This window comes from Hypanus sabinus, chromosome 3, assembly GCF_030144855.1.
Source record: "Hypanus sabinus isolate sHypSab1 chromosome 3, sHypSab1.hap1, whole genome shotgun sequence".
Taxonomy (NCBI): Eukaryota; Metazoa; Chordata; class Chondrichthyes; order Myliobatiformes; family Dasyatidae; genus Hypanus; species Hypanus sabinus.
In genome coordinates, this window is record NC_082708.1 from 59,447,473 (window position 1) to 59,459,558 (window position 12,086).

The 12,086-nt window shown below is 39.9% G+C and overlaps 1 protein-coding gene across 7 annotated transcripts in view; it reads left to right on the forward strand.

The window, feature by feature from the left end:
• The window catches only part of rev1 (REV1 DNA directed polymerase), a 101,664-nt gene that overhangs the window by 37,055 nt on the left and 52,523 nt on the right, over window positions 1-12,086 (forward strand). For 6 of the 7 annotated variants that reach the window (XR_009511185.1, XM_059964464.1, XM_059964466.1 and 3 more), the window contains 4 exons: window positions 1,594-1,740; window positions 2,536-3,242; window positions 4,175-4,273; window positions 9,864-9,980. Coding sequence is in view for 6 of the 7 variants with exons in the window: in XM_059964464.1 (XP_059820447.1) it covers window positions 1,594-1,740; window positions 2,536-3,242; window positions 4,175-4,273; window positions 9,864-9,980 (1,070 nt within the window). In the remaining variant the exon portion in view is untranslated. The remainder of the gene's footprint in view (window positions 1-1,593; window positions 1,741-2,535; window positions 3,243-4,174; window positions 4,274-9,863; window positions 9,981-12,086) is intronic. The other variant, XM_059964465.1, reaches the window with a different exon arrangement.

Sequence of the window (12,086 nt, forward strand, 5' to 3'; positions counted from 1 at the left end):
GACGGTTTACATCTGAACTGGAGGGGACCAAATATTCTTGCAGGTAGGTTTGCTAGAGAGGTTCCAGTGGATTTAAACTAGATATGAGGGGGGGGAGGGGAACCAGAGTGTAGGAACAGATGTATGGGAGAAGGAAGAAAAAGAAGTCAGTAAAGTTCTTTGTACTGTTAGCGACAAACAGAGAGGAAGAGGTGGAGAATTTCTTAAATACATTTATTTTAATGCTAGGAGCTTTGTAAGAAAGGTGGATGAGCTTAGAGCATGGATTGATACATGGAACTATGATGTTGTAGCTATTAGTGAAACATGGTTGCGGGAGGGGTGTGATTGGCAACTAAATATTCCTGGATTTCGTTGCTTCAGGTGTGATAGAATTGGAGAGACAAGAGGAGGAGGTGTTGCGTTGCTTGTCAGAGAAAATATTACAGCGGTGCTCTGGCAGGATAGATTAGAGGGCTCATCTAGGGAGGCTATTTGGGTGGAATTGAGGAATGGGAAAGATGTAGTAACACTTATAGGGGTCTATTATAGACCACCTAATGGGGAGCGAGAGTTGGAGGAACAAATTTGCGAGGAGTTTGCAGAGAGATTTAGTCCAGTTAGAAGAGTGGGCTGAACGATGGCAGATGGAGTTTAATGCTGCTAAGTGTGAGGTGCTACATTTTGGTAGGAATAATCCAAATAGGACATACATGGTAAATGGTAGGGCATTGAAGAATGCAGTAGAACAGAGTGATCTAGGAATAATGGTGCATAGTTCCCTGAAGGTGGAATCTCATGTGGATAGGGTGGTGAAGAAAGCTTTTGGTATGTTGGCCTTTATAAATCAGAGCATTGAGTATAGGAGTTGGGATGTAATGTTAAAATTGTACAAGGCATTGGTAAGGCCGAATTTGGAGTATTGTGTACAGTTCTGGTCACCGAATTATAGGAAAGATGTCAATAAAATAGAGAGGGTACAGAATGTTACCTGTTTCAGCACCTAAGTTACAGGGAAAGATTGAACAAGTTAGGTCTTTATTCTTTGGAGCATAGAAGGTTAAGTGGGGATAGAGGTATTTAAAATTATGAGGGGGATAGATAGAGTTGACGTGGATAGGCTTTTTCCATTGAGAGTAGGGGAGATTCAAACAAGAGGACATGCGTTGAGAGGGGGAAAAAGTTTGTAACACGAGGGGGTATTTCTTTACTCAGAGAGTGGTAGCTGTGTGGAATGAGCTTCCAGTAGAAGTGGTAGAGGCAGGTTCGGGTATTGTTATTTAAAGTAAAATTGGATAGGTATATGGAAGGGAAAGGAATGGAAGGTTATGGGCTGAGTGCAGGTCAGTGGGACTATGTGCGAGTAAGCGTTTGGCATGGACTAGAAGGGCCGAGATGGCCTGTTTCCGTGCTGTAATTGTTATATGGTTATAATATATTAACTATGAACTATATTCTGCATTTTGTACAAGTGTTATAAACTGTTACCTACTATTTTAATGAAATAAAATCAGAAGTTAATTTTACCATTTGTAAGGATATAAAGTCCATTTTTGTGTATGAAATTAAATTCTAATTCTAACATTTTAAATGATTGGTTCATTTTCTTTGCAGCATAAAAGCTGGGTGCCTCCTTTCTTACATTCCTTATCAGCTCTATGCCAAGCATTCAAGTGTCCAGAAAGAATTGAACTTCACTGTGAACAAACCTGAAGAACCAGTACCAGGCCCCAGCAGTATTTACAAATTTAATAGAAATGTGTGAGTAATTTTGACATTTTAGATGCTTGAATCTTAATACTTAATCTGTAATTTTGCTTTTGTCTGGTTTGGCATTAAAGCTGAGGTTGTTTTGGTCTTTATGCTTGTTGAGTTAAATACAAACTGAAAATTAATTATGTTGATTAATGGTTTTTCAGAAAGGTTCTGGCACTTCTATGAAGTGGTTTCTGTCGCAGTATTATCTAGGTAAAGAAAAAGCACAGGTTACAGTCGCAAAGCTTAATAGGTTACTTATCCAGTCTTCAATTTGATTTGGTGATTTAATTGAAATATTTAAATCAGTTATATATGAATAATCTCAATATGTAAACTGTAAATTTATTCAGGTAATAATAGAAGTATTGAACAAGAGGTTGTTCTATCAGCTCTTATTAAGTTACTAATAATCTATGTGATTATGACAGAAGTAATCTATTTCTTGTCTTCTCAATCAGTGTACAGCAGTTGATTATAATATCCTCCTCCAATGCCTCTTCACTATTCACCAGCTTGAAGATGCTGTACTCACCTGGTCTATGGTCAGTTACAACAAGGGAATCAACAGTAGTGGTTTATTTCCCCTAACTATTAGCAATGGTGTAAACTGACAATCTATCCATAACTGCCTTTTATTTCTCATTGACATGAATCATCATCTGTTTTTAATATTTTGTGTTATTGCTACTTTTAAGTACCTTGGTCAACCCCCTTGACAAAAATATGGGGCCCTCTGTTTATGGAGAAATGTTTATGCAGAATTAAGGGTAGAAATGATTTGTGATTCTTTTTATTTAGAAGAAGTATAACCAACAACCAAGAGAATGCAAAACACAAGGGAAAGGGGAACCAGACCAACAGCGGAATAAATGGATGGGACAAGAACAATGAAGATTTTGAAGTAATGGAATTGGAGCCTGCTTATCCCAGTCTAAATCACAATGGAGTTCATAGCTGTAGAGACCATTTTTCTGTTTATAACACCAGTGAGCCCAATTCTAATAGTGCCTTAAAAACACAAGATTATTTAAAACCTTGCCGCGAAACGATCTGGGAAAAAGAACCTGGAACCCTTGAAGCATCGGAAGAGGAAAACGATGACTGTGAAACAGATTTCAAAAACTGTGAAGGGCAATTAGCAGAAGGTAGTACTTTGTTGTCTAACTGCACAAGGACTCCTTCAAATTCTTCATTAAATGAATGCTTTAAAATAAATGGGGCTAACCAATCTGCAATTCAGGAGATTCCAAGAATGAAACGCACTTCGGAGCCTTCGCCTACTAAAGGATCTTCCCACTGGTCAACTAAACCTGCAGATGCAAATTTTATATCTGAGTTTTATGCCCATTCAAGACTGCATCACATTGCAATGTGGAAATGTGAGTTTACAGAATATGTAAACAGACTTCAAAAACAAAATAATGGTGTCTACCCAGGCAGAGAGAAACTAAAAAAAATGAATATGGAAAAATTTCAGAGGAATACTAGAGACACGAACCATTTGGGTAAGATTCTACTGACTTGTTCCATTTAATAAGTGTTTTATGTTTTTACAACTTGTTCTTCATTTGCTTGAATTACCCCTTCTGAGATTTTTTTTCAAAAAAAACAGTAGTCTCTCATTCACTTCAACAATTTAAAGGAAAGACTTCAGTAAATAAAATAGATTTGATAATGCACTTACATAAAAAAGTGTAAAGTACTTGCCTTTGTTATTGAAAGATGTTACACAGTATTAGGCCTAGAAAATTTTGTACTCTATGATGGGTACAGAGTACAATTTTTCCATCAGATTGGTGAGGCTCAAGATAAGTTGATTCTGGACCAAATTTCTAAGAAACTGATGAAGGTGGCGGATCAAGAGACACAATGTATGAATACGTTTCAACTTAGGGGTAAGTGAGATCACGAAGATGACTGTAGTGGGAAAGATTGATAGCTGGATTGAATTTTTTTGATATTAATCAGTAAATTGGCCAGGTTCTGTTCCTAGTAGCCAAAGGGAGGCAAGATGTCTTTGGTTCACATTTGTTTGCTGTAAGATAAGAAAGAGCACCCTTCCTATCTCTATATTCAACCAAGTCCAGTTTTGACATTTGCCTTGTTGTTAGTGTTTTTTGAGTTCAGTCTCATTAAATAAAATACTAGTTAGTTTATACGTAGGCTTGGTTTCCTAGCTCAGTTTAACTCTTCACTAGCTCCCTCTAGGTAAGACATTCTTGCATTGTGGGCCTCAAGCAGATAATAGACCCCCTTCTTTACATATAAAGGGACTAAAGCAGTGTTGATAATTGGCCTTCTCAACTAGGAGTGCAACTCCTATTTACTCAAGTGTGACTCAAAATTTCAGTCATAGTGACTGGATGCTTGCTTGTTGAATGCTTTGGCGGCCATTTAGCACCTGAACATCTTCTCAGTTTACCGTTTATCTCCACAGGCACACCAGACCTACCAAGACATAAGAACTGTATAATGCATATTGATATGGACTGTTTCTTTGTATCAGTGGGAATTCGTGATCACCCAGAACTGAAGGGTTTGTAAATATTAAAATCTATTTTTATCAACTGTTCAGCCAACAGGATATAGTGCTTATGATGTGTAGCTTCAAATTGAGCATGGAGATGTAATCTGATTAAGATTTTGTGTGGCATTTTGAAAACATGTTAACTTGCAATGTAAATTGTCTGTAGAAGATAATTGTTTGATTCTTATTCTAGGAGATTCGAGTGCAGTTCTGAGTGAAATAAATGTGTTGAGTACAGTTTCTGAAAAGAAGTAATTCCATTTGCACTAAATAATGAAACGTTTTAACAGTCATCAGCCTCATGGAAAGAATTGAATTGACTTTATTTCTTACATCCTTCACATACATGAGGAGTAAAATTCTTTGTTATATCTCCGTCTAAATGTGCAATTTATTGTAATTTGTAATAAATAGTATGTGTATCAGGACAGTCAATATAGCATAGAAATACAATTGTATCAGCATGGATTGATCATTCTGCTGGCCTGGTGGAAGAAGCTGTCCCGGAGCTTGTTGGTCCTGGCCTTTATGCTGCGGTACTGTTTCTCGCATGGTAGCAGCTGGAACATTTCGTGAATGGGGGGGGGGGTGACTCAGGTCCCCATTGATCATTTAGGCCCTTTTTACACACCTGTCTCTGTAAAGGTCCTGAATTATGGGAAGTTCACATCTACAGATGTGTTGAACTGTCTGCGCCACTCTCTGCAGAGTCCTGCGATTGAGGGAAGTACATTTCCCATACCAGGCAGTGCTGCAGCCGGTCAAGATGCTTTCAATTGTACCCCTGTAGAAAGTCCTTAGGATTTGGGGACTCATACCAAACTTCTTTAGCCGCTTCAGGTGTAAGAGGAGCTGTAGTGCCTTTTTTAGCACACAGCCAGAATGTACAGACCACGTGAGATCCTCAATGATGTGTATGCTGAGAAACTTAAAGCAGTTCACCCTCTCAACTCCAGATCCATTGATGTCAATAGGGTTTAGCCTGTCTCCATTCCTCCTGTAGTCCACAACCAGCTCCTTTGTTTTTGTAACATTGAGAGAGAGGTTGCTTTCTTGACACTACTGTGTCAAGATGATGACTTCTTCTCTGTAGGCTGCCTCAGTATTATTTTAAATTAGGCTAATCAATGTAGTATCATCAACAAATTTAATTAGCAGATTGGAGCTGTGGTTGGCGACACTGTCATGGGTATACAGGAAGTAAAGGAGGGGGCTTAGGACACAGCCCTGAAGGGTGCCTGTCTTGAGGGTCAGAGGAGCAGAGGTGAGCGACCCCACTCTTACTATCTGCTGGCGATCTGACAGAAAGTCCAGGATCCAGCTGCACAAGGCAGGGTGAAGGGTGAGGTCTCTGAATTTCTTGTTGAGCCTGGAGGGAATTGTGTTGTTGAACACTGAACTGTCCAAGAACAGCATTCTCACATGAGCATCCTTCTTCTCCAGTTGTGTAAAGACAGTGTGTAGAGCTGTGGCTGTTGCATCATCTGTCGATTGGTTGTGTCAGTAGGTGAATTTGAGGGGGTCCAGTGTGGGTGGTAGCATGGCCGATGTAGTCCTTGACCAGCCTCTCAAAGTATTTACTTATTATTGAGGTGAGTGACAGGACACCAGTCATTCAGACATGTTACCTTGGTCTTTTTAGGTACAGGGATAGTGGTGGATGTTTTGAAGCGGAGGGCACTCTACACTGACAGAGGGAGAGATTTAAACTGTCTGTAAACACACCTACCATACCTACTGGTAGACAACATACTCTCTGAGTACCCGCCCTGGGATGACGTCTGGTTCTGCAGCCTTGCGACTGTCCACTCGTTGGAAACACCTGCGTACTTCAGCCTCAGAGATGACCAAGGTGCAGGTCTCTTCCTCAGGGGCTGAGTGTTAGCAACATCGAATTGAGCGTAAAAAGAAGATTTAGCTCATTTAGGAGAGAGGCAGTGATGCTGGCAGCACCACTGCACTTAGCTTTGAAGTCTATGATGGTGTGCAGACTTTGCGATAAGCTGCGTGTGTTATTGGTGGAGAGTTGTGTCTGGATCTCAAAAGTTTCAAAGGTACATTTAATGTCAGAGAAATGTATAGAATACACATCCTGACATTCTTTCTCTTCGCAACCATCCACGAAAACAGAGGAATGCTCCAAAGAATGAATGACAGTTGAATGTTAGAACCCCAAAGCCCCCCCCCCCCCAAACCGCGTAAGCAGCAGCAAAGCAATGATCACCCTCCCCCACTGGCAAAAAAAAAGCATTGGCACCCTCCACCGAGCACTCAAGTATGCAGCAAGAATCAATAAAGACACAGACATGCAGTACTCCAACGACTACTCGTTCACCCAGTAATTCAACACACCGCAGGCTCTCTCTCTCTCTCTCTCTCTCTCTCTCTCTCTCTCTCTCTCTCTCTCTCTCTCTCTCTCTCTCTCTCTCTCTCTCTCCCCCTCTCTCTCTCCCTCTCTCTCCCTCTCCCTCTCCCTCTCCCTCTCCCTCTCCCTCTCCCTCTCCCTCTCCCTCTCCCTCTCCCTCTCCCTCTCCCTCTCCCCCTCTCCCCCTCTCTCCCTCTCTCCCTCTCTCCCTCTCTCCCTCTCTCCCTCTCTCCCTCTCTCCCTCTCTCCCTCTCTCCCTCTCTCCCTCTCTCCCTCTCTCCCTCTCTCCCTCTCTCCCTAATAAGGGAAAAAGGGGTGTTCCCATTTCACAGTGAGAGGGGAGACATAAATAACTTGTTGATTTACAGGATGTTATCCCTGTATTGCCATTTCACTGTCTTGATGACTTTGTGCAAATTATAGCTGTATTTCTTGAGCTCCTGCTGATTACCGGCAATATAAGCTCTTGTCTTGCACAGTAAGTGCTGCTCGCAAGGAACTATTGATCTAGGGTTTCTGATTTGGGTAGTTCCTGACCCATCTTTGGGGGATGACATTTTCGTTACACTTCCAGATGAAGGTCGTGACCCCATGTGTGAACTTGGAGACATTCTTGTCATGAAAGTCATTCCATTAGATGTTATCAAAGCAGTCCTGTAGCAAGGAGACCGATTGGTCCAGACCTTCAGTGGATGGTTTTAACTATGGCCGCCTCTTGTTTCAGTTTTGCCTATACATTGACAGAAGCAAGATGGAGGTGTGATCCGATTTTCCAAACGGTGGGCAGAGGAGTGCTTTGTAAGCATTGCAGAATTGAGAGTAGCAGCAATCAAGTCTGCTATCTCCCCATGTGTTCACCTGGATGTGTTGACAAAACTTTGGAGAGACTTTAGACAGTGACGCTCTATTGAAGTCACCAGTGATGATGAAGGCAGCCTCTGAGTGTGTAGTCTCCAGAGTGGTCTCGTACAGTTCCTTAAGAGCCAGGTCAGTATCAGACTGTGGCGGAATATACATAACTGTGATAATAACAGCCATGAACTCCCTAGGCAGCCAGAAAGGTCTACACAGTAGCACAAGGTACTGCAGATTCAGGGAACAAAGGATTTGAGGGCATGCACATTCCAGGGGTCGCACTATTGACCATTATTGACCATGATCAGTAATGACCATGAAGCATACCCCATCTCCTTTACTCTTCCCAGAGGGTTTTTTGACCTGTCTGCCCAGAACAGGGAGAACCCAGAGGACTCAATGACGTGATCTTGTATCCTCCATCAGCCAGGTCTCCACAAAGCACAAAACGTTACATTCCTTTGTTTCCTGCTGGTAGGAGATTCTGGTTCTCAGTTCACACAACTTATTCTCTAGGAACTGAACGTTAGCCAGGAGTATGCTAGGGAGCAGTGGCTGATTAGCATGTCACCTCAACCTCACTAGGACTTCAGCCCTTCTCCCTCCTTCCGATGACACTTACGAGGTAGTGGTGGTGTAATAAGTGAGCCTCCAGTGGATTGCGTAGCAGGAGTACCCACTGTAGAAAAGGTGGCAGGTTGTGGGTTAATGCCATATTCCCAATGTTCAGAAGAGTCAGTCTGTCATATCTGATGTGACTTGGTTCCTTGAATAAGAAATGGGAAGGAAATTGCAGAAATTAGCAGTATACTGTAAAGTTGGTACAGAGTTCACAACATGGCCACCGTACGCAGCGCCATCTTGGGAAACATTAAAGATGCTTTAATGGCAGTGGAAATGGAATCTATTACAAAGATCAATTTAAAGTTTGGTGGAAAACAATAGTGCTTGAAAATTATTTGAGTTGAGGATGACTATAGTTATCTAAAAGAAACTCCAACCTGGGATGGTGACACAAGAGGCTGGCTGCAGAATCACATCAATTGGGCAGGACAAAGGACAGGACATTTCCTGACAGAAAAAAAATGAAATTTTTTAAACCTCTGTTAATATATAAAAATATTTCTAGCATACTTTACAGGAACATTATCAAATTAAGTTTAATATTGAAATGCACTAAGAATTATTAGGGCACATTACTAAAATTTGATCAAGTATAAAGTTTTAAGGAGCATCTATAGGACATAATTGTTATGTATGGAGGAGATGGAAAGTCGGAGATTTGTTTAAGGAATTTGAGAATTCAGGTTACTGGCAGCAGAAGGCTACTAGTGGTAGAGTGATTAGTATCAATATTAGCAAAAACAATGGTGACTAGTGTTTGAGATTGGAGTGTTTATGTGGAAGATTATAGACTGAAGAAAAATTTAATTTCTGTTTTTATTAGTGTCTTTCATGATCTTGGGGCAAACAGAAAACAGGTCTGTGAGGCAACAAAGACTTCGAAGAGGATGAAAGCAAAGACCAGATGTTCTTTACTAGATGCTATAAAAGTGCAAAAAAAATTACAGCAACTTAAGCACTTTTAAAGTCTAGGCTCAGCTATAATGTAGAAGAAGAATGGAAGATTGTTAACAGATCCATACTTGAACACAACATCTCTTGTAGTATCTAAGAAAGTGAGCCAAATAAGGACTTATTCTTAAGTGAATTGATGATCAATTTAGTTCTGCAAAGTTGGGGAAAGTAGGGAGAAAGGATAGCGTGGCAGTTAAGTTGAAGCTTTTTAAAATGCAGGTTTATACAAGTGCCAGATGAAATAACTGGTTCAAATCAGGTACAGTAAAATGTCACTCAGCCTATAGATTTTGTGTGGGTTATGATTATCTACATATCTGGGCAATGTTTTGAACCTAAATGTGACCTTTTTAAGGGAAGCAGATGGGTCCACAGTGAATTGGAATAAGTATCTGGAAGAGTTAAAATTAAAAATCAGGGGGATGCAATAGGACAACAGGGTACATCAAAGGAATAAAGCCTACAAGTCAAGTATGCAAAACAAATTGTCAAAATTATTTTAAAGATAAAACCTTTGTAAAAAAGGAATTCAGAAGAATTGAATTTTTGAATTTGTACCTTGAGTCAAACCGATTACTCTAGGCTAGTGCTATAATGACCATCTTAGGGCAAGTCTTTAAAACTGTGAAGTAATGTCTTACCATAAGTAAATTGTGAATATCTGTTTGAATGAATTAGAATTAATTAATGTTAATAATTTGCATAAGTGCTTTCTCTTATCCCTACCTTAAGGGGAAGAATGAGTATACTTTTATTATTTGAATAAAAGTAAATAAGATGTTTTCCATTTCTGCCTTCTAGGAAAGCCAGTAGCTGTTACCCACAACAGAGGTCATGGCCATGTATCTGTCCGACCTAATGCTAATCCACAATTTGAAATGCAATACTACCAGAAGAAGATGGTAAATGACAAGATGGGTAAGGATTTATAATTCATCATCAGAATCACATTTAATACCACTGACATATGTTGTGAAATTTGATAACTATGCAGCAGCAGTACAATGCAATACATGATAAATATAGAAAATTGCCATAATTTATAATTTATTAAGTCCATAGCTTTCAGTTTGAATGCCTGTCACATTCTGGGATTTTACAATGCTGTTGTTTTTCATGGAAGGAATTGTAGAACCAAATGACTCTTAAGGGTTAATACCAAAATGGAACTGTTCAGAAGCTCTTAAAATAAAACAAAGACTCAAGAGACAAATAACTAATGAGTTAGGCACTGAAATAATTTCCTCTAAGGCAATAATGAATTCATTATACCACCTTCTTAATTAATAAACAGCTCTCATCCATTTGGAGAAGTTTTTATGTTTACTTAAGGGCAAAATGAAAATAGTATGTCTGGTGCATGTTCTACAATTTGCCTGATTTCTGTCAATGAAAATCATTTCAGGTATACAGTGCCTTGTAAAAATATTCAGCCCCCAACCCCTTGTTCACATAAATTGGTATTATAAACAGGGATTTTGATCAATTTAACTGAAGTTTATATGTGAATCATGTACTTCTTTTTTTCATAGCCCAAAAAACATGGAAAATTGTAAAGCATGAGAACTAAAAATTCAAAAACTGAAGTGTAGTTCAGAAGTATTCATCCCTCTTTGCTCAGTACTTAGTTGAACCACCTCTTGGCAGCTACTACAGCCAGTAATCTTTTTAGATAAATCTCTGTTAGCTTTGCACAATATGATGGAGCAAGATTTGCCCATTACTCATTGCAAAATTGCTTAAGTTGTGCCAGTTTAGTTGGAGAGTCATGGTGGATAGCAGTCTTGAGGTCTTGCCAGAGATGTTTGATTGGGTTACAGTCAGGACTCTGACTGAGCTACTCAAGGACATCGATTTTCTTTGTTTGAAGCCACGCCATGGTTGGTCTGGCAGTGTGCTATGGGTCATTGTTCTGCTGAAAAACGAACTTACTCCTCAGTTTAAACTCTCTGGCAGTGACTGGCTCATTTTTATCCAAAATCTCTGTGTATTAAGCAGCGTTCATCTTCCCATCTATTCTGACCAGATTTTTAGTCCCTGCTGCTGAAAAGCATCCCCATTGCATTGATGCTAACTCCACTATACGTTACAGTACGAATGGTATTATCTGGCTGATGCGTAGCATTAGAAGATACTGTAAAAAGGCACTGTGGTTGGATGAGACTGAAGTGGAAATTTCTGGCATCAACACTATAGTTTTTATAGGCAAAGAAGTGCTTTTTTTAATCCAAGGATACTTCCTTGCTACTCTTCCATAAATGCCCTTTTTGTGCAATGCCTTCAGGATTGTGGAGGCATAACATTCATCTCCAGTTGCAGCAAAGGGATTTTGCCTCTGCTTTAGAGGGATTACTGGCATCACAGTAGCCTCTCGTACAAGTGCCATTCTTCTTTGATGACTAAGTTTAGAGAGGTGGCCTGACCTAGGCAGTGTGGCTGTGGTTTCATATTTTTTCCACCTTTTCATGATGGACTCCACTGTGCTCCGAGATATGATCAGCACCTTTGAAGTGGTCTTGTACCCTTCCCTGGATTTGCGTTTCCCTGTTAACAATGCCCTGACCTGGCTTCAATGCCCTTTTGTCTTCATTTTGGTTTGGTCTGTTGACATTCAACCATATTGTCGGACCTTACATAGAGAGGGGCTGTTTATTCAGGTGTTCCTCCAATTTTCTACTTCAACAAATTGGATGAGATAGTAAGGTGAAATAAGTACAGTATTTCGCTTGAGAAGAGTTAGTGTAGTAATTACAAAGGGAATGAATACTTCTTCAGTTCCACAATTTTGTTTTTTAATTTTTAATAAGTTGTTGAGTTTTGGAATTTTTCTTTTGATTTAACGTGATGCACAATATTTTGTAGACAGCTACTTCAATATATTTTAAATTTGGAAAAAGAGACAGTAAAATGTGAGAATAGTTATGGGGGCTGAATACTTTTTCAAGTTGGTGTATGGGGGTGGCACAGTAGTGTGGTGGTTAGCACAGTGCTTTACAGTACATGCGATCCAGGTTCACTTCTGCT